Raw genomic sequence first — 23,020 nt, 5'->3', positions numbered from 1 at the left:
TTGTATTTATTGATGATGTGACTGCTGACAAAAGCAGCAGGATGAATTCTGAAGTGTTTCGGGCAATAGTATCTACTCATATTCAGCCAAATGCATCAGAACTCATTGGACGACGCTTTACAGTGCAGATGGACAATGACCCGAAGCATACTGCGAAAGGAACCAAAGAGTTTTTTAAGGGAATGAAGTGGAATGTTATGCAATGGCCAAGTCCATCACCTGACCTGAATCCGATTGAGCATGCATTTCACTTGCTGAAGACAAAACTGAAGGGAAAATGACCCAAGAACAAGCAGGAACTGAAGGCAGTTGCAGTAGAGGCCTGGCAGAGCATCACCAGGGATAAAACCCAGCATCTGGTGATGTCTATGCATTCCAGACTTCAGGCTGTAATTGACTGCAAAGGATTTGCAACCAAGTATTAAAATGTGAGAGTTTGATTTATGATTGTTAATCTGTCCCATTACTTTTGGTCCCTTAAAAAGTGTGAGGCGCATACACAAACTGTTGTAATTCCTACACCGTTCACCTGATTTGGATGTAAATACCCTCAAATTAAAGCTGAAAGTCTGCAGTTAAAGCACATCTTGTTTGTTTCATTTCAAATCCATTGTGGTGGTGTATAGAGCCAAAAAGATTAGAATTGTGTCAATGTCCCAATATTTATGGACCCGACTGTATGTGTGTGGTATATATATAATATTAATCTCATTTTTGGGGTGTAATAATTTTATACTGTTTTTGTGCTGTGGTATATGTTTTAGTTGAAATATTTGCTCATTTTATAAGAACATATATGAAATGTACTGAATGTCAAAGCTTTAAAATAGGTTTTGATATTTCATAGCTTTTGATATAACGAAGATGATGTGACAAAATCTCATAGTGCTCTTTTGGTTGTGGTACCATAGTTGTGGATTTCTTAAATAATGCTACCCGTGTAATCCCTTCAACCAGTTTCTGTATGTGCTTAAATGCAAAACTATAACAAATTTGGGTCTGTTTAAGTTTTTTTTTTTTTTTTTTTTTTTCAAATAAGGTATAGAATCAGCTGCCTGTTTTGGCTGCAGTGAGGCGGCTGTAGGGCGCATTGTGATCACACACTTCACTTTTTTTTTGTGTCAACTTGAAGGGCACAAAGTGACACCTCGTGTCACTGCACAGCAGTTTGGTGCATTGTGTTGCTGTACAGTGACATGTGATGCCTTACTGTGCACTGCACCAAAATGCAGCATGTCTGTATTTTATCGCAGCTCATTGTACCTCCGGGCTGCATTGCAGTGTGAGCGGGACACATAAACATTTGTTTTCTGTGTGTCCTATTGGTGACCTGCACTCACCAAGCGCTATAAAACTCGGGTCACTGCAATATGTGTGAGTAGGGTATTAAAGTGTAAGTCAGGATGAAATAGGTTTATATATATATATATATATATATATATATATATATATATATATATATATATATATATATATATATAAAATCTATATCTATATCTGTAGTACATGCACATTCCCCCATGTTTTACCCATTTAAAGATCCTGCCAAGTACAGATGCTCTGCCAGAAATGCCCTTAGATCCTAAATCATGTTGTGGACTGTCAACTCAAAATTGTCGGATTAATTTTCTCCTTGCCAAACTACTGCCAAAGTACCAAAGTAGATCCACCTACTCTCCCATCTCAACAACATAATGGCTAATCCGTCTGCAGGCCCAAGAAAGGGACTGGTAGAGCTAATTACTGTCCTTGATTTGACGCAGGAAGGGAGACTGGAAGCAGGACAGCTATAGATTTCTAACATTATTGATATTTTCTTGCACTTCTCTTGTTTGCTCCCCCTTTGCTCTGTTAAATAAACAATTTAAAGTGTTTTGTTATATCGGTTTGATAAAAACAGATATAACAAAACACTTTCGATGGTATATTTAACCGACCAAAAGGGAGCAAATGAGAAGTTTATATTGGGGTTTGCATACACTTTATTAATACATGACCAAGTGGTCTAAGAGCTCTGTTTTTTTTTTTTTTTTTTTTTTTTTCTTTCTTTTTTACAGATACAGTTGTGCTCATAAGTTTACATATACTTTTTTCACTCCTGATTAGTGTTTGGCTGATGCCATTTATTATCAATCAACTGTGTTTACTCTTTTTAAATCATAAGGTCAACAGAAACTACCCAAATGGCCTTGATAAAAAATTTACATACCCTGGTAATTATGGCCGGATAACATGCACACAAGTTGACACAAGGGGGGGGGGGGGGTTGAAAGGGCTATTAATGGTAACCATCCTCACCTGTGATCTGTTTGCTTGTAATTAGCGTGTGTGTATAAAAGGTCAATGAGTTTCTGGACTCTGACAGACCCTTGCATCTTTCATCCAGTGTGGCACTGACGTTTCTGGATTCTGAGTCATGGGGAAAGCAAAAGAATTGTCAAAGCATCTGTGCAAAAAGGTAGTTGAACTGTATAAAACAGGAAAGGGATATAAAAAGATATCTAAGGAATTGAGAATGCCAATTAGCAGTGTAAAAACGCTAATCAAGAAGTGAAAAATTAGGGGTTCTGTTGAAACCAAACCACAGTCAGGTAGACCAACTAAAATTTCAGCCACAACTGCCAAGAAAATTGTTTGGGATGCAAAAAAAACCCACAAATAACTTCAGGTGAAATATAGAACTCTCTGAAAACATGTGGTGTGGCTGTTTCAAGATGCACAATAAGGAGGCACTTGAAGAAAGATGGGCTGCATGGTCGAGTCACCAGAAGAAAGCCATTACTATTCAAATGCCACAAAGTATCCCGCTTACAATACGCCAAACAGCAAAGAGACAAGCCTCAAACCTTCTGGCACAAATTCATTTTGCGTGATGAGACCAAAATTAAGCTTTTTGGCCACAACCATAAACACTACATTTGGAGAGGAGTCAACAAGGCCTATGATGAATGGTACACCATTCCTACTGTGAAATACGGAGGTGGATCACTGATGTTTTGGAAAAGTGTGAGCTACAAAGGCACAGAAAATTTGGTCAGAATTGATGGCAAGATAAATGCAGTATGTTATCAAAAAACACTGAAGGAAAATTTGCATTCATCAGCCCGGAAGCTTTGCATGGGGTGTACTTGGATATTCCAACATGACAATGAAAATGATCCTAAACACAAAGCCAAGTCAACCTGTCATTGGCTACAGCAGAATAAAGTGAAGGTTCTGGAGTGGCCATCTCAGTCTCCTGCCCTCAATATCATTGAGCCACTCTGGGGAGATCTCAAACGTGCAGTTCATGCAAGACAGCCCAAGAATTTACAGGAACTGGAGGCTTTTTGCCAGGAAGAATGGGCAGCTTTACCATCTGAGAAGATAAAGAGCCTCATCCACAAATGCCACAAAAGACTTCAAGCTGTCATTGATGTTAAAGGAGGCAATACACGGTATTAAGAACTGGGGTATGTAAACTTTTTGATCAGGGTCATTTGGGTAGTTTCTGTTGATTGTTGTCATTATGTAAAATATATGTAAACACAGTTGATTGATAATAAATGACTTCAGCCAAACACTAACCATGAGTAAAAGAAACATTTTTGTGTTGTTATTCATATTCTCAGAAAAAAGGGCCACGAAATCATAAATTCTGCCAGGGTATGCAAACTTTTAGGCACAACTGTAAGTTGTTTCCTTTCTAGAACAATCTTTGTTGCCTGTGGAGAAAAGGGAGCGAAGGGACACAGTGGATATAAAAAGTCTACACACTCCTATTAAAATGTTCGGTTTCTGTGATGTAACAAAAAATGAGACAAAGCTAAATCATTTCAGAACTTTAATTACATTAATGTGACCTAAAAAATGTAACACTTAGAAACAAAGAACAAACTTTTAGGTGAAGGGTAGTAAAAAATATAAAACAATATGGTTGCATACGTGTGCACACCCTTAAAATAATACTTTGTTGAAGCACCTTTTGATTTTATTACAGCAATCAGTATTTTTGGGTCTTTATGGGTATGAGTCTATCAGCATGACACATCTTGACTTGGCAATATTTGCCCACTGTTTGCAAAAACACTCCTAATCTGTCAGATTTCAAGGGCATCTCCTGTGCACAGCCCTCTTCAGATCACCCCACAGATTTTCAATCGAATTTGTGTCTGGGCTCTGGCTTGGCTATTCCAAAACTTGAATCTTCTAGTGAAGCCATTCCTTTGTTGCTTTGGATGTAATTATTAGGTTGTTGTCATGCTGAAAGATGAAGTTCTTCCTCATGTTCAGCTTTCTAGCAGAAGCCTGAAGGTTTTGTGCCAATATTGACTGGTATTTGAAACTTGTTCATAATTACCTTGACTAAAACCCCCTGATCCAGCTAAAGAAAAAACAGCCCCAAAGCATGATGCTGCCACCTCCATGCTTCACTGTGGATATGGTGTTCTTTTAATGATGTGCAGTGGTGTTTTTGCGCCAAACGTATCTTTTGGAATTATGGCCATAAAGTTCAACCTTGGTTTCATCAGACCATAACACATTTTCCCACTTGCTTTTGGGAGCCTTCAGGTGTGTTTTTGAATGGGCTTGAATGTTTTTCTTCGTAAGAAAACGCTTACGTCTTGCCACTCTACCCCATGGCCCAGACATATGAAGAATATGGGAGATTGTTGTCACATGTACCACACAGCCAGTATTTGCCAGATATTCCTGTAGCTCTTTTAATGTTGCTGTAGGCCTCTTGGCAGCCTCCCTGACCGGTTGTTTTTCATCTCGTCTTTTCATCAATATTGGAGGGACGTCCAGTTCTTGGCAATGTCACTGTTGTGCCATATTTTCTCCACTTGATGATGACTGTGTTCCATTGTATATCGAATGCCTTGGAATTTTTTGTACTCTTCTCCTGACTGACACCTTTTAACAATGAGATCCCTCTGATGCTTTGGAGTCTCTCTCGGACCATAGCTTTTGCTGTAGGATGAGACTAAGAAAATGTCAGGAAAGACCTACTAGAATAGCTGAACTTTGTTTGTTTGGGGTTAATCAGAGGCACTTTAAATGATGGCAGTTGTGCACTGACTCCTATTTAACATACATTTTAATGTAATTGCTTAATTCTGAACACGGCTACACCCCCCCCCCCCAAAAAAAAATTCAGTTTGTTTTTCAATTGAGTTGTACTGTTTATAGGTCACATTAAAGGTGGAAAGAAGTTCTGAAAAGCTTTATCTTTGTCTTATTTGTTTACGTCACATAGACCTGACATTTTAACGGCTGTGTAGACTTTTTATATCGACTGTAAGTAACTGCCCTGACTCCTTCATTTTATATGTGTAAAATATCAGCTTGAGCTATTAAAGCGGAAGTACAGCCAAAACTCTTTGGATGTACTACCTATGGATCACCTGTTTTCAGCAGACAGTGGGCTGACATCAAGAGCCGGTCCAGGCATGGGGAAAAATCGCTACCCTATGGTTGGGATCCACCCAAACGCCTGGACCGACAGCCTGCTCGGCCTCTCAGCGAGCTGTTGAGCACCTGAGCCACCCGCTCCCGCCTCCTTCACAGCCCAGCGCTCTAGTGAGCGGGGGGGGGGCAGGGGGTAGAGCAGACAGTGGCGACGGACAGTCACCAGCTCTCTGTTCAGGTAGCTCTGAGAACCAGGCGATCTGCGGTGTTTGATGACCGATCCTTAGTCATAGCGCCGGCGAGGGACTGATGCTTGAGGTAAGTATGATTTTTGAAAACAAATCCCATACTTCTTTTAAACTCTCTGAACGGGTTGTTTCCAGGAAAATGCAAGAAGAAATTTTAGTTATGACCTTAGTAAATACTATATTAAACCTAAAATATGTTGGAATATAAAAAAAAAATGAAATTAAAAAAATAATTTATAATGTATAAAATATATATTGCCACAAGGGTACTTTTTTGTATACTTTTTTTACACAAAAAGACTGAAATACTATACCTTTTTCAGTAAAAGGCTTCTGGCCCCCAGATAATTCCTTTTTTTTTAATTTGCATGTCTAAAATCCGACTCCTGTAAGATTAACTTCCTTGGGACTATAATCTAAAAACATTTTGTTCATACTATTTCTACAACTTCCCATATGACTGTTGTTAGCAGTTTAGGTCTTCTGGTAATTGGATAAAAAATTACTTTACAGTGGTTCCATAGATCAGTGTATTTCATACAACTTCTATCATTGTCATCAATTTTATTCTGAGGAACATCTGAAATTTGTGAAAATTGTGTGAAATAGATGGCAGATTTCCATTTGAAAAGCTGTTTTACTGAAAATTAAAAAATAAAATTTAATTTTGGTAATAAAACCTTGTCTTCTCTCAGGCATTACATTTGCTTAAAGTACAGATGCCATCTGTTTTAAAGATACTCTGTCACCCACTTATTGTGTAAAAGGACAGAAAAATAAAAGTATTTTAATTGCTTACTTGCAGCGTTTTCCCTGTCCATTAAACTATTTTATTTCTTTTTATCCACTTGCAATGTGCCTCTGAACTTGCTTGCTAGTTTAGCTATTTCAGAGGAGTTAGGTATAACTAAAGGCAAAGCTTTTTTCTTTTAGTTTTGGAGTGGAAAGAAATTGGAACACCTGTCAGGGTTTTATTGCCATCTGTTCCCATTACAGAGATTCACCCTCTCTTTGTCCTTTTTACCGATATCACCAGAAGTGATATGCTAGCTAAGCTCCCACCTCTCCCTTCACCTCCTCATAACACTCCTTTATGTAGCATTGGAGAAAAGGGCGTTGGGAAATACTGTATACTAAAACCACATCCAATGGCGCCCAGCAGCAGTCTCTGGGTTTTTGGTTGTCTGCACAATGAGGTTTTGCACATAAATGCACATATAGTCTTCGTAAAATTGTTTTTTTAAATTAATGGTATGGTGACAGGGTTTGGGGCCTGGTAAACCTTCATAAGTAAAAGTCTGAGCAGACCGATAATGCCTGTATTACGAGCCTGATTTCAGGCTAAACTCCATCTTTTACCATTCTGTTTTCAAATGAGAATGCTTTAGTAGCCAGTAAGGGCATTCTCGTTTGTCAGGGGAATAGGAGATGGCAGGACGTAATCCTAAAGTCAAGCCCTTTACAAAAAAAAAAAAAAGGGGGGTCTTACTTACAAAACTGATCTTGTGGTGTTTGATTTTAGGTAGTACTTGTAAAACCTTTAAAATTTTAGTCAGGTTCTCATTAATATGGGCCAGAAATCTAAATGGCTTCATCAACAGCCATTTTTTTCCCCCCGAAAAATGCATTAAGCAGGCCTTTTTGGGATAGAAATATTGGAGCTCTTGTTGACTTGTTAAAGGTGCAATTTCTGGAATGATCATCATAATCCTTTCTTGCACTATTTAGTAAGTCAGCTGGAAAAGGAATGCAGCCACAACTTGTATATCTTCTTGACCAATGATTCACAAAATAGCAAAGCAAGGATGGGAGTCATGTTTCAGAACCTGCACCATTCAAAAGGCAGCATTAGCTCTTGTATATCTATTCTAATAGGATCTTTTTTAAAATCTAATCTTAAATTGTATCATTGCTCTTCCCATTATTGGAAAGCTGTGCCTTGTACATGCAAGATAATGTGTATACTTCAAAAGATCATTTCTCTTTCATTCGACGGACACTGCAATCTATAAATCGTAACTACTGGGTTATATTGCCTCCTCCAGGAGTAGGACTAGGCAGAACAAAAAACACCTGGGCCGTCAGCTGGTATACAACCCCCCTCTCTGCTCTAGGCAATCAGTTTTAATCTGTCTAGTCAGAAGTAAGGACCCCCTAGGCTCCTGGCTGGGATCTCTGGTCCTAGCAATTTTCTCCTTCCTTACATCTTTTTTTTTTTTTGTTTTTCTCTCTCTCGGGAGATCTACAACCAACTGCCGGGCTGAATAATCTAGATCCAGTGGTTCCCCCAGCCCAGCCAGGGAGCCTGTGTAGACCACAGCTACGCGCTAGGTCGGCCACGACAGTCTTACGGGCAGAGGCTGACCCGAGAGTTAAGTGTCTCGCAGGGTCGCATGCAACCGCAACCGGCTTGGATCTGAGTCGCAGTGGTCCCTTGGGCGACAGCTCCACTACTTTGGTGGTGAGAAGTTCTGTCTGGAGTGTTACCCGCACCATGGAAGGGTAAGTATAGTCCACCCTCTCCCCTTTTGGTGGTTTTCTATGGGGTGGACACAGGTTAACTCCAGGGATGGTTGGACCATCCCTAAAACCCTGAATGAGCTGGGCTTCCCACTCCCTTTTCCTCCTGTCTGGACCTAGAGTCTGGTGGGGGTCACAGGGCAGAGAATGCAGCAGAGACCCCTGGGGTCTCCCACACTATCCCCACTCTGTAAGGGTCCTGGGATAGTGTGTGTCATACCCTAGTAGTTTGGAGGGGTCCCAGTGTAGGAGAACCCTAGGTGTATGCCCTGCTGTTTGCAGTGTGGGTATAGTGCAGAGGGGTCCCAGTGCAGAGACAGGTGCAGAGTCTCCCCTGAAAGTGTGTCCTACTCTCAGGGGGGGGGGGGGGGTGTCCCCTTGCACAGGGTGCAGGAAAACTCCTGGCCGCATGCTTCAGTGTTTGTAGCTGATAGTAGCCATTTTCCCCCTTCCTACTTAGTTTTCTCTTCCTGTGCCCAGGACATATGAACGCAGCATGTTTACTATGGCTGGTTCAGCATTGTGGCCAGTCTTTGCTTCAGCCCTGGTGCCTCAGACCCTAACTGAATAGGCCAAGCTTTTGTGCCAGGGCCTGGGGGGGGGGGGGGGAGGTGAGCAGGTCCCTACTGCTTATGTTGAATTAGCGAACCAGTTGGTCCATGGGCTGCAGTTTATTTGTGATGCAGCTTTGGATACAGCTCCTGTGCTGTCCAAACTTTTTTTGAGCTGTGGTGATTAGGTGCGTTGAGTGGCTTAAGAATTGGTCTGCAGACCAAGCTTCCAAGAAATGGATCTTTTAAATCTTCCCCAGGAGGTTCCAAGCAAACCTGGTAAGCCTAGAGCTAGCTTTCTAGGACTAGCAGACAAGACTCCTTCAGCATGAAGGTCTGCCCTCCCCTATTATTGGGTTGGGGGGACATCTTCGCTGGTTTCTGGCCCGTGGACTTCTTTGGGGAGCGTCAAGGAGATCCGTGAAATATTTCTTTTAGGGGTACCCAGAAAGGGGAACAAAGCTCATCCTATTCAGATTTTTTAGGTCCTGAGTCTCCTTGTGTGGATTTCATTCCTGCAAAGTTTCAGGTGATGTCTGAAATTCCTAAGGTCCCCCCTATCCCTGTCCAGGGAATTGATTTACCTAGGTCTGATTTGATTTCTGACCAGGGTGGTCCTTGCTCTGCTTCACCGGCTGCTGTCACACAGATACAGTAGTTCTCTCTCCCATTTGGCATATAGGTTCTGAGTCTGGTGGTATCCATCTTCAAGATAGTTCTGTTTGCATAGTCTTGCATGCAGCTCCTTTTGCAGGTTCGGCTCCACAGGAGGATTCTGAAGTTTGTGACGAGGTCAAGGGGTCCTCTGACAGATGCCGCAGGAGTCCCAAGGGCCACTGTAAGGCCATTATCATCCTTGGCTAAGGCTTCTTCAGCAGTTCTGCGAGGAATCAAGAGTGAGGATCTTCCAATCATCCTGGTGGCTGTAAACGTCTCTAGGGGCTTCCTCTCCAAAGTTGTCTTTGACTTCCATTTGAATGAGGACATTGTTGCCTTCCTTGTCCCATGCCGGCTCATCCCAAGGTAATTTTGCTTTGCATACCTTGGATGTGATTCGGGTGTATCCGGCAGCTACTGAGTCTTTTCGGAGGTCAGACTCTTTTTGTGGTTAAGGACGGACCAAGAAAAGGGCTGGCCTCTTCTTCGGATACCATCTCCAGATGAATCCGACAGACTGTGTCTCAGGCCTTTTCCATTAAAGGTCAGGTTCCATCCTTCCCTGTCACAGCGCATTCTACTCGGGCTCTGAGTGCTTCTTGGGCCTTCCGTCGTCATGCTTTAATATCGCAAGTTTGCAAGGCGGCCACTTAGTTGTCATTGCATACCTTCGCAAATTTCTATAAGGTAGATACTTTGGCATCTGCGGATGCTTCTTTTGGCCGCAAAGTGTTGCAGGCTGCTGTTTAAAGAGGGGCTGTTCCCTCTTAAATGGGTGTTTTTTCTTGAAACCTTTATTTTTCAGATGTGGCTCCTTTGTCCTGGTTAAGGGCTCTTTTGTTTAGCCTTGTGTTATTTTCCCCACCCCTCATTTTCCTTTTGGGACTGCTTTTGGACATCCCACTAGTTATGATTTATGGAGCGCTGTGTCCGTCGATGAACGAAAGAGAAAATGAGATTTTTATACTTACCGTAAAATCCATTTCTGAGTTCGACAGACACAGCACCCACCCCTCTATGGAGTTCTGATACTTCTAATACTGCTTGATACTAAACTGATTACCTAGAGCAGAGAGGGGGGTTATATACCAGCTGAGGACTGCCCTTTGAACGTAGCCAGGTGTTTTTTTGTTCTGCCTAGTCCTACTCCTGGAGGAGGCAATATAACCCACTAGTTATGATTTATGGAGCGCTGTGTCCGTCGAACGAAAGAGAAATTAATTTTATGGTAAGTACAAAAATCCCATTATACGTGTCATCCCCTATTTCACTGTGGGAAGCACATAAAGCGACATTCCCTATCTCCGTCATCCAACTGGGCTCCCATCTCAAAAAGGAGCAGGAAAGCGATATCTCCGCTTTAGCTTTTTATGGCCCATCTGAAATGTAAATAGAAAGATCACCCGTCCCTCCGCAAACAAGCAAACTCCACTAGAGTGGGGCTCAATATGTTACTCAATGACAAAGCAGGGAAGCAGCTACAGAGGGCAAAACAAGACTTCTATGCTAAAGCAAATAAGCCAGGTTCCATGGTTGCTAAACTTTTTCTTCCAAAAAACGTTTTTCTTTTTTGAAATCGGATGAAACAGAAGTACAAAAACTTGAAGCATATACAAAATGGGAGTATTAAACCAGGTAACATGAAGTCACATATCCAACTACAAAGGCATCACAATGACAGTGTGAAGGCAATACTTGGACCCAATAAATGAAAGGACTACTATGCACCAAGATGCCTAAATGACATAGTCTAAACGCCTAGACCATATGTGCAGAGTATGCAGCTAATTGTATGTCTCCGGGGCCTGTAGCCATCTGTCCCAGACTTTATGAAACTTTGTAGGGCAACCTCTATGAGTGTAGACCAGCTTCCTATATGGTATGGAGGTCCCTTACCCAGTCTGCGAGCAGAGGAGGGTCGTTACGCATCCATTGTCTAGCGATTAGCTTCCTAGCCGCAAATAAAGTCTCCTGTAGAAAGAGTAGTAGATTTGTCTAGGCTTGTGTCTGGGAAAATCCCCAGATGGTTGCTAAACTTTTAAACGCTGTCTGAAAAGTTCCACTTCTATCAGACTTAGACTTTGCTATAACATTTTAACACCTCCTGCACATGACTAGGACTAGGGGCAAGTTCACAGGTGTACTACCAGGAAATAAAACAGGCCTTGCTGCCTTCTGAGGACTGGGGTGGTCCGAAGAGCAACTGCAATATAAACAAAAAAAAGGGTGCACTGGTCTAGTGCATTATCCCACAGATACATTATTGCAAATTAATTAATAAAAATGTACTCACAAACCATGCAAGTTTACGGTACATCAAGCCACTAACTGGTGGCACAGTGGTAAGCTTGACTCCGAGTGTTCCAACACCAAAGAGACACCATCTAGAATTGAAATTGGCTTATGCATTTCAACTCTCTTCTTCAGAACGAAATAAATAGGATCCATCCTCGGAACACGCAAGCCAATTTAAATACTAGACAGCGTCTCTTTGGCGTTGAAACACTCCAGTCAAATTTACCACTGTGCCACGAGCTAGTGGCTTGATGTGCTGTGAACTTGCATGATTTGTGAGTATTGATTTGTAATAAACTATCTGTAGGATAATGCACTAGGCCAGTGCGCCCTCTTTTGTTTTTCATGCAGTTAGACTTTGATATTGCACTATTACAATGGACCCCAAATGGTAGTTATGCGCTTAAGCTCCATCCTAACCAATCTCTACAAAAAAAAAATCCACATTTTTGCACCTCTTTAGTTGACCAAATCCTGGTGGAAGTCTCCCTCCCTTCCCTCACCAAGGAAATGAGGGACAAGATGAATACAGATGTCTCTACTCTCGAAGTTCTCTCAGCCATTGAATGCCTCAAACTATCGAAAGCCCTGGGGCCTGATGGCTTTTTACAGCCCTTTATTGCAAAACCTATGCAAACATCCTAACCCCACATTTGACCAATCTATGTAATCATCTAAAGTCACACCAAGAATTACATCTGCTCTCGCTCAGAGCTCATATATCTAAACCAAGTAAGGATCACTTGGACCCTCAAATGTTTCGCTATATACCCCTACTCCTCATCGATATCAAGTTGTTGGCTAAGGTATTGACCACCAGGCTGAGCTCCTCCTTTCTTACTGTTTTGCTTCTTAAGGACTCTTAAAAACACCCATAGGGTAATCCATGTGATGCATTTACTTCACCGTAACTAATTGCAAACCCTGCTCTTGTCCCTTTAATATTCATAAGGCTTTTGATGCCATCTCGTACTACGCAAATGGGGCTTCGGGAACAGTTTAATTTCTTGCCTAAAGTGACCCGTCGGCTTGCATCAAATACCTGAATTCTTATTCCCCCCACTTCCCTTTTGAAAAGGGAACCCACCAGGGATGCCCTCTTTCCCCAATCCTATTTATTTTTGCTCTCAAGCCTTTAGCTTTCCTTATTAGAATTACCCCAACCCTAACATTCATGGTGTATCCATAGGCCGTCGCTCTTATAAGGCCAACCTTTTCTGCTGATGACATTCTATTGACTTTACAATGCCATTCACTATTTTCCTACTGAATCCCCGCTGTCTATCTTGTATTCATTTGCCTGAATTTCCAATCTTCTGCAAAAACGAGGACAAATCGGTGGCTCTCAATGTCTTCTTACCAACTGCCACCCTCACAGCCCTCCTTCAAATTTTCCTGTATTGATAAAAGCCTAGAAAATCTTGGCATTCACTTAACACCTCATTTTTCTGATTGATACTCTAATTACATTCCAACGATTTGCAGTCTCAAAACTTGAATTTCCTTCTAGTCCCAACACCCCCTTTTTTGGATGGGGGGCAATAAGTCAATTAAAATGGCTGTTCTACAAAACAACAATATCTCTTCTGCCCTCTCCCAATCACAGTATCTTCCTTCACCATAAAATGTTATGTCCTTTTATCTGGCATAATCCTAACCCTAGAATCCCCAAACACACTATGTACATCCTCAGACGACACAGGAGCCTTGACATTCCCAACTTCCTAAAATATTACCAAGCTGCCTGAATCGCACTTCTAGTCGCTTTTAAAACAGGCCATGAGGCCGCTTTGTGGGTAGAATTGAAAGCTGATCCCATTGCCCCCATACATTTTAAAATCACTACCATGGTCCCCCCTAATTCTAACCCACCCAATAGCTATTTATTGAATCATACCTTAAGTCCGGGGCTCCCTTAAATACTCCTAGCAAATTACTTTCCCTGCAACTTCTATTACTCCTCCCCATTACGAGTAACCTCTTTTTCTACCAAGCTTGGATTCCATGACTTCCTTATTTTGTTGGATCTCACATAAATTTACCACGATCTACTTCCTTAGAGAGAGAGGGTTCATCTTGGGCGATCCTTGAAGATTGATGTGGGGCTTCCTCTTAGGAGCTGTTCTGGTACACCAACTAAGGTGCAGGGTTACCGTATATCGCACCTCTGGCATAAAGACAACAGTAGCTATTTTTGAACACACTTACCACTCTACCCCCCTGGCACCAAACCTATTTCTACAGTCTATTCTCAACTTAATGGACTACTTTCTCCTTCCACACATGCCTATGTAACAAGGTGGGAAGAGGACTTGAGGGCCCAAAAACTGGCTAGATATGTGTTTTTTCTATTGCTGCTTACACTGGTAATGTCACCTCCCTCGAGTTGGTCTATTTTGTACTCCCTAAATTAGCCCACATGTTCTCTGGACATTTGGGTTAATGTTTTTTCAGGTCACTGGAGATTTCCTCCATATATGGTGGACCTGCCCGATGTTGGGTTGCTTCTGGTCCAAAGTTTTCTCTCTTTTTTTGCATGTTTCTAAGAATTTGCTTCTCCAGGGACCCATGGCTAGCACTTTTACACTGTTTAAATCTCCGGGTGTTACTAAAAACAGTTTAAGCTCCTCTATTTCATCTTACTGACTTCTAAATTGCCAATAGCCAGGGCATTGAATAAACAATTTACCCACTTCTCTGAAGTAAGACCCTGAACTGATGTTTTTTTTTTTTTCACAAATACCCATGCCATATTCTGCAAAATCTGGGACCCTTGGGTCACATACCGCCATTCAAATATCACTGTCTAAAGTGGGCCTATATTCTAATAAGCACTGACGGTGTGTGGCCTCCCCATGTCGTGCCTCTTCTTCCTCCCTTACTTTCCTCTTACTTTTCTTTCTTTTTTTTTTCCTCTTTCTTTGCTTTAATTTTACAGTACAGTCCGTACATTATTACTCATGTTGTTTACAGTTTATGTTCCATTCTTTATTGGCCTCTGATAATGTGGCAATTAACCCTCCGTGTTCTCTTTCTTCCAGCAATCTTGAATAATGTTCTTGTTCTGTTTATTGAGCTCATGTTTCACAAGCTGATTTATCTTCCATAAATATACTTATACAATCTGTTATTTGTTAAACACATTGTAAAACCAATAAACACATTGAATTGAAAAGATCATCTACATATTTTTGTCTATCTTTTCCAGGGACGGATAGCATGTGCAAATGTATTAAGTGACCTATATGCAATGGGAGTCACTGAATGTGACAACATGCTTATGCTTCTTGGTGTCAGTAATAAACTGACTGATCGGGTAGGTAATATAATGCGTAAGTACACAATCTAAGCAAATACTGTTGAAAACCATATTTGATTCTCATGCATGAAACCTTTTGCAGAAACATGGTAAATGTTAAGTACCACGAATACCGTTCAATATTTCATCAATATGCAGGACTCCTAGCAACAGTAAACTCCATCCCTTTTCCAATAATGTGGGCACAGAAGGAAATCCTGCCTAAAAAGTAATATAAAGAAAACAATAGGTGCTGCTTTTTTTTCTAGCAACAAATGGTAGAAATACTATGCTATTCATATGAGCCCAGCAATAAATGAACAAGTTACTGCCCATTATGCTTGTAATTTCTGCAGTACCAGTACTTTTGTATGCGTGGGAAAAACGCGCAGGTGAGGATTTAATTTGCACAACACTTATGTCCCTTTTGCGCACTTGTTTTTTTAAGTATGTCAACTGTACCCTTTTTAGTAACCTAAGCCCTGTTTTGTTAAACTGCACACTGTAAGGCTCCATGTACACGGGACGTTGTTAAAAGTCCCTTTTGAATGCTGGAATTTTTAGGACGTTTGAAACGTCCGTTCGTCGCGTTTGTACCCGCGTTTAGCGGGCGTTTGCGTTTAGAAGCGTTCCTAGAGGTCAAAAAAATGATTCCCCATTAAAATGGAAAAACGCGAACGCTAAACGCGGGTCATCGCGTTCAGACGCGTTCAGACGTTTGAAACGCCGGGAAACACCCGTTCGAACGCAAATAATTGCGTTCTAAAAACAGTCCCTGAACGCAACTGCCTGCAAATGACTGTAAACGACCTGGTGTACATGGACAGATAAGATAAAGTGTAGGCGGGTTCAGGGGCTTCTGAAAAAAACGCCCAACTGCTCCTAAACGGCCATTTCCAGCGTCCCTTGTACATGGAGCCTAATGCAGTCGTGACCTATAAAAAAACATACTGTATCTGTGTACATTTTTTCATAGATCCACTCCAGCTTGGTGGATGGAGACACTTTGCTCTCTCTTGCCTACTTTGTAAATCAGTTGCTATACCAGTGTGCAAAGCAATAAGTGCTGATTGGCTCACAACACGGACTTTACCTATCCTAATCTTAGTACTGTTGTTCTGGCGATTACTGGAGGCTTGTATCAAGTAAAATCAAAGTTAAAAAAAAATAAATTTAGGCTTCATGTACACTAGCAGCTCCTAAACGAAACTTCCCCCCCCCCCCCCCCCCCAAAGCTCCTAAACTAAACCCAATAAAAGCCTATGTGTCAATGTACACATAGACTTTTAGCAGAGTTTAGGAGCTGCTGCATTTAGGTGAGGTTAATCCTCCCTCTCCTGAATGCGAGAGAATCACGTTCAGGATAGGAACATTTTGACCGCCGGCCGCGGTAAAACGCAAATTGTCGTAAAAAGGCGGTTTGGGGTTTCCCACGGTCAGGATAGGCTAGTGTACATGAAGCCTAAGTCTTTTAACTATATTTTTATACCAGCCTCCAATTTCTTTGCTTGGGTCGCATTTAAATTACTTGTTCTGTAAATGAATAATTTGCTTAAAGATTGCATATTTATTATAGAAAACGAATTTAATTTATTATAGAAAACTAATTTTTGAACATTATGTATGAATTTGAAAATTGTGCACATTAAAGTGGTTGTGAAAAAAAAGGAAAACTTAGTCGAAGCCCCCTCCCCTCTTTGCCCCAAGCTCTGTTGTACAGGCACTGCGAGAGGTTGATGCCAAATCAGATTCAGTTGCTTACACTGCTTGTATTTAAAATTATACTTCATGATGTATTCAAGTGGCTGTAGAGGCTCCAGGTTTTTTACCTTCGTAAGCACAAAGATAAAAAACCTGTGTGCAACAGTCCCCCCTAATACTTACCTGAGCCCCCTCTCTATCCAGTGATGTCCATGAGAGCCTTGCATATCCAGGGACTCGCATTCCTGATTGGCTATTGGCAGTCCAGGGACTCGCACTCCTGATTGGCTATTGGCAGTCCATCACAGCCAGTAAACCAATCAGGAGACATAGGGGGCGGGTCAAACTGCTGCTCTGTGTGTGAATGGACACACAGAGCAGCGGCTCGGGTGCGCCCATAGCAAGCTGCTTGCTGTGGGGGCACCTGACAAGTGGGAGGAGCCCGGAGTGCCAGCGGAGGGACAGAGAAGAAGAGCTTCCTAGAGCAGAGCAGCTAAGTATGACATGTTTATTATTTTAAATAAAAAAAATGTAAAGCTTTACAATCACTTTAAGTATACTGCATGTTCCTTTGTAAATCTCCCCCAGTTTCTAAAACTCTAAGTACCAGAGACCACAAACTAGTTTGTTTTTTTGGCTGCCTGCACAGAATCAAAGCTGTTATTTGTTCCATACATACAGCAGGAGTTTAAGCTGGAGAATATGTTGTGTTAGGGGTCTCTAGTGACAGGATTGAGTTAGGAAAACTGGAATAAGTAAAAGTTTTCAAACCCATTTTAACCTTCTATTTTTGTTTAATGTCGACGAATTTCATAATGCAGCTACCTATATATCATCGCTAGCTATATAGTAATGCATATATAACAATACACTAATTTGTACATGTCTTACAATTCCAAAAGCTTTTGCCAAATAAAACTTGGAATCTGAAATATAGCTTATTCTTGGAATAAATGCCTGGCCTGTTCGTTCATTAATAAATTTTCTAAATCTTCACTCAAGGTCATAAATTAAAAAGAAAAGAAATCACTCTCCATTCTTTAAAGGTTGTACACCCTTGAAACGTTTATGTACATGTAACCTCATTTACACAAAAAGTGGTAAACTTTTTTTCTTTCTTCTCCATTGAGAGACAAAGGCAGTTTTGACCTTTGGGTTATACTCCCACTTTCAGGAAAATTGGATGCTGGCCAAAAATAAAAAATATAATACTGTAAGACAGCCCAGGATAAACCCTCCTACCAGCAGAGTCCTTTTTCCTGTTTTCTTTTTTTCCTCTTCTTTTTCAGTTTTGACTTTGCTACATCGCTGCTAGGGTTAACTCTCTGATTGCAGCTATCTGGCATGGTCATCACCAGCCTGGCTTTTGGGTTATGTTGACAGTGTTTTCTGGAAATGACTTTTGGGTACTGGCATTTGCTTGGAATACTTTTCCTGACTCTGGTAAAAGTTATCTGCAAAATGCTTTCTAGGTCCAGGTTTTGTCTCAGAACGTGACCTGCCTCTGAACACTCACTCGCTTAGGTCACTGGGCAATATTGTTCCCCATTCCTCCTGGTTTTACCATAGAATGGTTAACGCTGTGGAACTGAGCGTTGGCGTCACCCACCAAGTGAAATGCCGCTTGTGTTAGTCGCCATACAGTGTTGATGAAGTATCTCTCCACTGCTGCTTTTGCAGTTCATGTGGAACTTCACTTTGATTCTGTTCCTGCTGCCTGTTTCCAGTGATTTTGGTCAACCACACCCATCCCACCCTCCCCTTTAGGTTTTGTGACTATTTGAAGTCTTGCCTCTTACTGTGAGCCCACACGTTCATTAACAAAGCACTTGGTAGAGAATGCGTTTGTCCTTAGGGCTCAAACGATAAGTGGTTGGAAGCCCTTTCTAGAACTCTATTTTCGCTGGTGAGCCCTGCCCTTCATCCAATACTGGCTGTCACCTTACTTTCTCAAATCATGTCTCACTGCTCGGAATACCTTAAGAGATCGAACAACTGCTGCGGTTGATTGCTTGCTTATAAAACACGGGGAGCAGATTTGTGTAGCTTTAAAAGATGAGTTCACCTTTGGGAACATGTTTCATGTTCCAACCTTTTTTTAGGTTGGAACATGTAACTTGTTCCTACTGCTGCAGCCACCGCCCACTGCACTTTCTCCCTGTGGCAGCAGTATGGGGAGAAGTTCCCTGTACTAGCTGTCACTTTTTGAAAAAGCGTGTCCATGAAGGACTCCGCCCACATGGCCATGTCATTCATACACAGAGCTTTGTGTGTGAATGAACTTGAAGATCCGACATCCTTAACAGCTGTCAGCTTGCAGTTTTCAATGAACTACCATAGCGCTGTAGTAGTTCATTGATTCTTCCTGTCAGAATGTATTAGCTTCAAGCAAATGCACGGACAGGTCTGCAGGAGACCTGCATGGCATCAGCAATCTGCTGATCACTGGTGCAATTCATTACAGGCCCTGAAAAAAAAATAGGAACTGCACATTTTTTACCTGCAAAAAAGTGTTTTTGTTTTTTTTTTTAAGTGAACTTATCCTGTTTAAATTTCAGCTGTGAAAGTTTGCTGGATGCCTCCCATCTCACTGCATGTGTCTTAGTACTTTGGTAAAGTGCTGTACTGTGGAAACCTGGTATAAAGGGATATTTCTTAACATTCAGAGAGGACAAAAACTTTGCAGTCTATTCCTTGGTCTTTTTTATGTTCAGGAACATGGGTGCTTTTTAAAGGAGTAGCATCCTTAACGATGTTGTGAAGAGCTTAAGGACATTGTTCCTTGAATGCCATGGAGTTTTTGGAGACCGTAGAGGTTTGCTGCTGCCTCCTCATCAGTTTCTCACCTCCAACCTTCCTCTATTTCTGCACAGATTAGCACATGTCAATCAAGCATTCTTGGGGTTTTACTCCTGTCAGTTTACAGTTCTCAGACCCAAAGATAGTATTTGCCCCATTTGTGTTTCAAATCACAGATTATGGGGTCCAGAAATTCTTAATGGAATCTATCAAATCTGACAACACCTCCCTTCACTTTTCTTGCTTCTGTGGACAAATCAAAAATGCTTACCTACATTTCCCCATTTTCCCCAGTGCATCAGTTATTTAGGAGCTTTGTTGAGGCGCCTCTGAACTACCAGTTTGTGGCCCTGTCCTTCGGCCTATCATCTGCACCTAAAGTATTCACTAAGGTGCTGGACCCATTACTAGTTCTGCTGCAATTTTGGGACATCCCAGTTGTGGGTTACTTAGATCAGTGTTTCTCAACCAGGGTGTCTGTGTTCCCCTACGGTGCTGTGAGCTTAGCGATGCGATGGTGTGAGTTTACCCTGGCTCAACATCATTGGTTGCCATGGTGCAGGCCGGCCGCTAGCAAGAAAATGACTAACAACGCTCTAAGGCAAAGACACACAATGTCATTCATTTCTATGGTGTTAGTGGTTGGCCCACCTGCACCATGGCATCTCATTACACTGATTCAGGGCAGTTGGCATGCAGGGCCATCCCCAGCACTCGGGAGAGGATGAATGTCTTGGTACCTACAAACCTGCTTCATCTCCTGCCCTCTGCCCGCTTCTGGAGCCAAAAGGTAGGGTTGTGATGTGAAGAGAGCACTGTGTGATGAGGACCTGTGATGTGGGGGGGGGGGGGGGGGGCTTCTGATAAGAATTTAAATTGATTAAGGTGGTTGAGTGCATCATCCTAGGCTCAGGTTTCCCATTGATAAGTAACCTCTGTTTTTTACTAGGGTGCCTCAAGCTTTTGCATACTTTTTAAAGGGTGACACGTCTGAGGAAAACAAAAAAAAAAAAAAAAAGGCGTAGAAACACTGACACAATAACCTTTCAAGGAAACAGTCGGTTTGGGCTCTAATTGACAACATGGCTGGCTCATTTTAGAATATCTGGCTCTAGTCCTCGACACAGCTCGGGCCAGAGTGTTAGTTCCGCAGAAGAAACTTCAGATACCAGGTCGGTGTACCACTAGGGGGTAAGACTCCTGGCAGGGGCTTGTCAGCATCTTCTGTCCCAAGGATCAATTTGCCATCTGCTTCATGATCACTGGCTTTAATGGCATTACTGTTGAAGCCCAGGTTTTGAGAAGTGGGGGTATCTCTGATTCTATGATTCCATTGATGCTAAAAGCTAGAAAGTCTGCGTGGGGCAAAGTTGAAAATTTGTTGAGGCTTACACCCCAGGAGTTTCTCTGCGGGACATAATCCTTCCTTTCTGCAGCTGGATCTGGACTAGTGATTGACTGATATCGGTATCCGCAACGAAAAAAACGTTATTTTGGCCAATGCATATCGGTATCGGCCAAAATGCGCCAATATTTTGAACATTTACAGTTTTGCAAAATAAACACAAATTTCCACACAAATCTGTTACTGAACATGTTAATGTGTATTTTTTGACATTTTTAACATTGAGTGCTCGTTCTTCACACCTTAACTGCATGAAAACTGATAGGAAAACTGCACTTGCAGGGACATCAGAAATTCACATCATCTGATTGTTGATGCATAAACTGCTGCAGTAGTGCACTCACTCACTGCAATCATTTTAAATCACTACTGCAGTGCAGTCAGTGCAAAACTGCTAGAACAAAAGCTAGAAAAACAGCTAGACAGTGGATTGGAGTCAGTGGACTACCGCTGCAGTAGTGCACTTACTGCAATGATTTTAAATCACTAATGCAGTCAGTACAAAGCTGCTAGAAAAAAGCTAGACAACCGCAAGACAGTGGATTGGACTGGAGTCAGTGGACTACTGCTGCAGTATTGCACTCACTACAAATACTGCAGTCAGTGCAAAACTTCTAGAAAAAAATCTAGACAAAAGCTTGACAGTGGATTGGAGTGGACACTAGTACTACTACATTTTTAAATACTCCCAGTTAAGTAGAACAATATTATACTGCAGAAAACCTAACATTTCAGCATGTTCATGTTCACTGGTTAAAGGGCTTCTGTTTTTTTTCATATAATGCTGCCACTTCATTAACATGCTCACTTGGTACACTTGTGTGTGGCTGGCTTGGTGTCACCCTGTGGTGGGTGGATGGTTTGGTGTCACCCTGTTGTGGGAGGCTGGCTTGGTGTCCCTCACCCTGGCCTGTTGTGGGTGGCTGGCTTGCTGGAACACTGTGGTGGGTGGATGGCTTGGTGCCACCCTGTGGTGGGTGGATGGCTTGGTGTCACTCACCCTGGCCTGTTGTGGGTGGCTGGCTTGCTGGAACACTGTGGTGGGTGGCTGCCTTGGTGTCACCCTGTGGTGGGTGGCTGCCTTGGTGTCACCCTGTGGTGGGTGGCTGGCTTGGTGTCACCCTGTGCTGGGTGGCTGCCTTGGTGTCACCCTGTGGTGGGTGGCTGCCTTGGTGTCACCCTGTGGTGGGTGGCTGGCTTGGTGTCACCCTGTGGTGGGTGGCTGCCTTGGTGTCACCCTGTGATGGGTGGCTGGCTTGGTCTCACCCTGTGGTGGGTGGATGGCTTGCTGGAACACTGTGTGTGGGTGGCTGGCTTGGTGTCACCCTGTGGTGGGTGGCTGGCTGGCTTGGTGTCACCCTGTGGTGGGTGGGTGGCTGGCTTGGTGACACCCTGTTGTGGGTGGCTGGCTTGGTGTCACTCACCCTGGTCTGTTGTGGATGGCTGGCTTGCTGGAACACTGTGGTGGGTGGCTGACTTGCTGGAACCCTTGTCTGCTGTCCAGTGTGTCTTGTGTTCCTGTCTGATGTTGTACCTTTTTGATTTGAAGAATAAAACTCAGTTTCCAAGCTCCTGGGTCTGGAAGTTCCACTTTCTTTTCTACTTACATGGACTGGCTTGCTGGAACACTGTGGTAGGTGGATGGCTTGGTGTCACCCTGTTGTGGGTGGCTGCCTTGGTGTCACCCTGTTGTGGGTGGCTGCCTTGGTGTCACCCTGTGGTGGGTGGCTGCCTTGGTGTCACCCTGTGGTGGGTGGCTGCCTTGGTGTCACCCTGTGGTGGGTGGCTGGCTTGGTGTCACCCTGTGCTGGGTGGCTGCCTTGGTGTCACCCTGTGGTGGGTGGCTGCCTTGGTGTCACCCTGTGGTGGGTGGCTGCCTTGGTGTCACCCTGTGGTGGGTGGCTGCCTTGGTGTCACCCTGTGATGGGTGGCTGGCTTGGTCTCACCCTGTGGTGGGTGGATGGCTTGCTGGAACACTGTGTGTGGGTGGCTGGCTTGGTGTCACCCTGTGGTGGGTGGCTGGCTTGGTGTCACCCTGTGGTGGGTGGGTGGCTGGCTTGGTGACACCCTGTTGTGGGTGGCTTGGTGTCACTCACCCTGGTCTGTTGTGGATGGCTGGCTTGCTGGAACACTGTGGTGGGTGGCTGACTTGCTG

General features: G+C 42.8%; 1 protein-coding gene across 2 annotated transcripts in view; it reads left to right on the top strand.

The window, feature by feature from the left end:
- SEPHS1 (selenophosphate synthetase 1) overlaps positions 1-23,020 on the top strand; it is a 118,157-nt gene that overhangs the window by 46,568 nt on the left and 48,569 nt on the right. For both annotated transcript variants that reach the window (XM_082257138.1, XM_082257137.1), the window contains exon 4: positions 14,871-14,978. In XM_082257138.1, coding sequence (XP_082113264.1) covers positions 14,871-14,978 — 108 coding nt within the window. The remainder of the gene's footprint in view (positions 1-14,870; positions 14,979-23,020) is intronic.

The sequence above is a fragment of the Pelophylax lessonae genome, assembly GCF_965119305.1.
Source record: "Pelophylax lessonae genome assembly, chromosome: 4".
Taxonomy (NCBI): Eukaryota; Metazoa; Chordata; class Amphibia; order Anura; family Ranidae; genus Pelophylax; species Pelophylax lessonae.
This window is presented reverse-complemented; position numbering and strand designations above follow the sequence as displayed.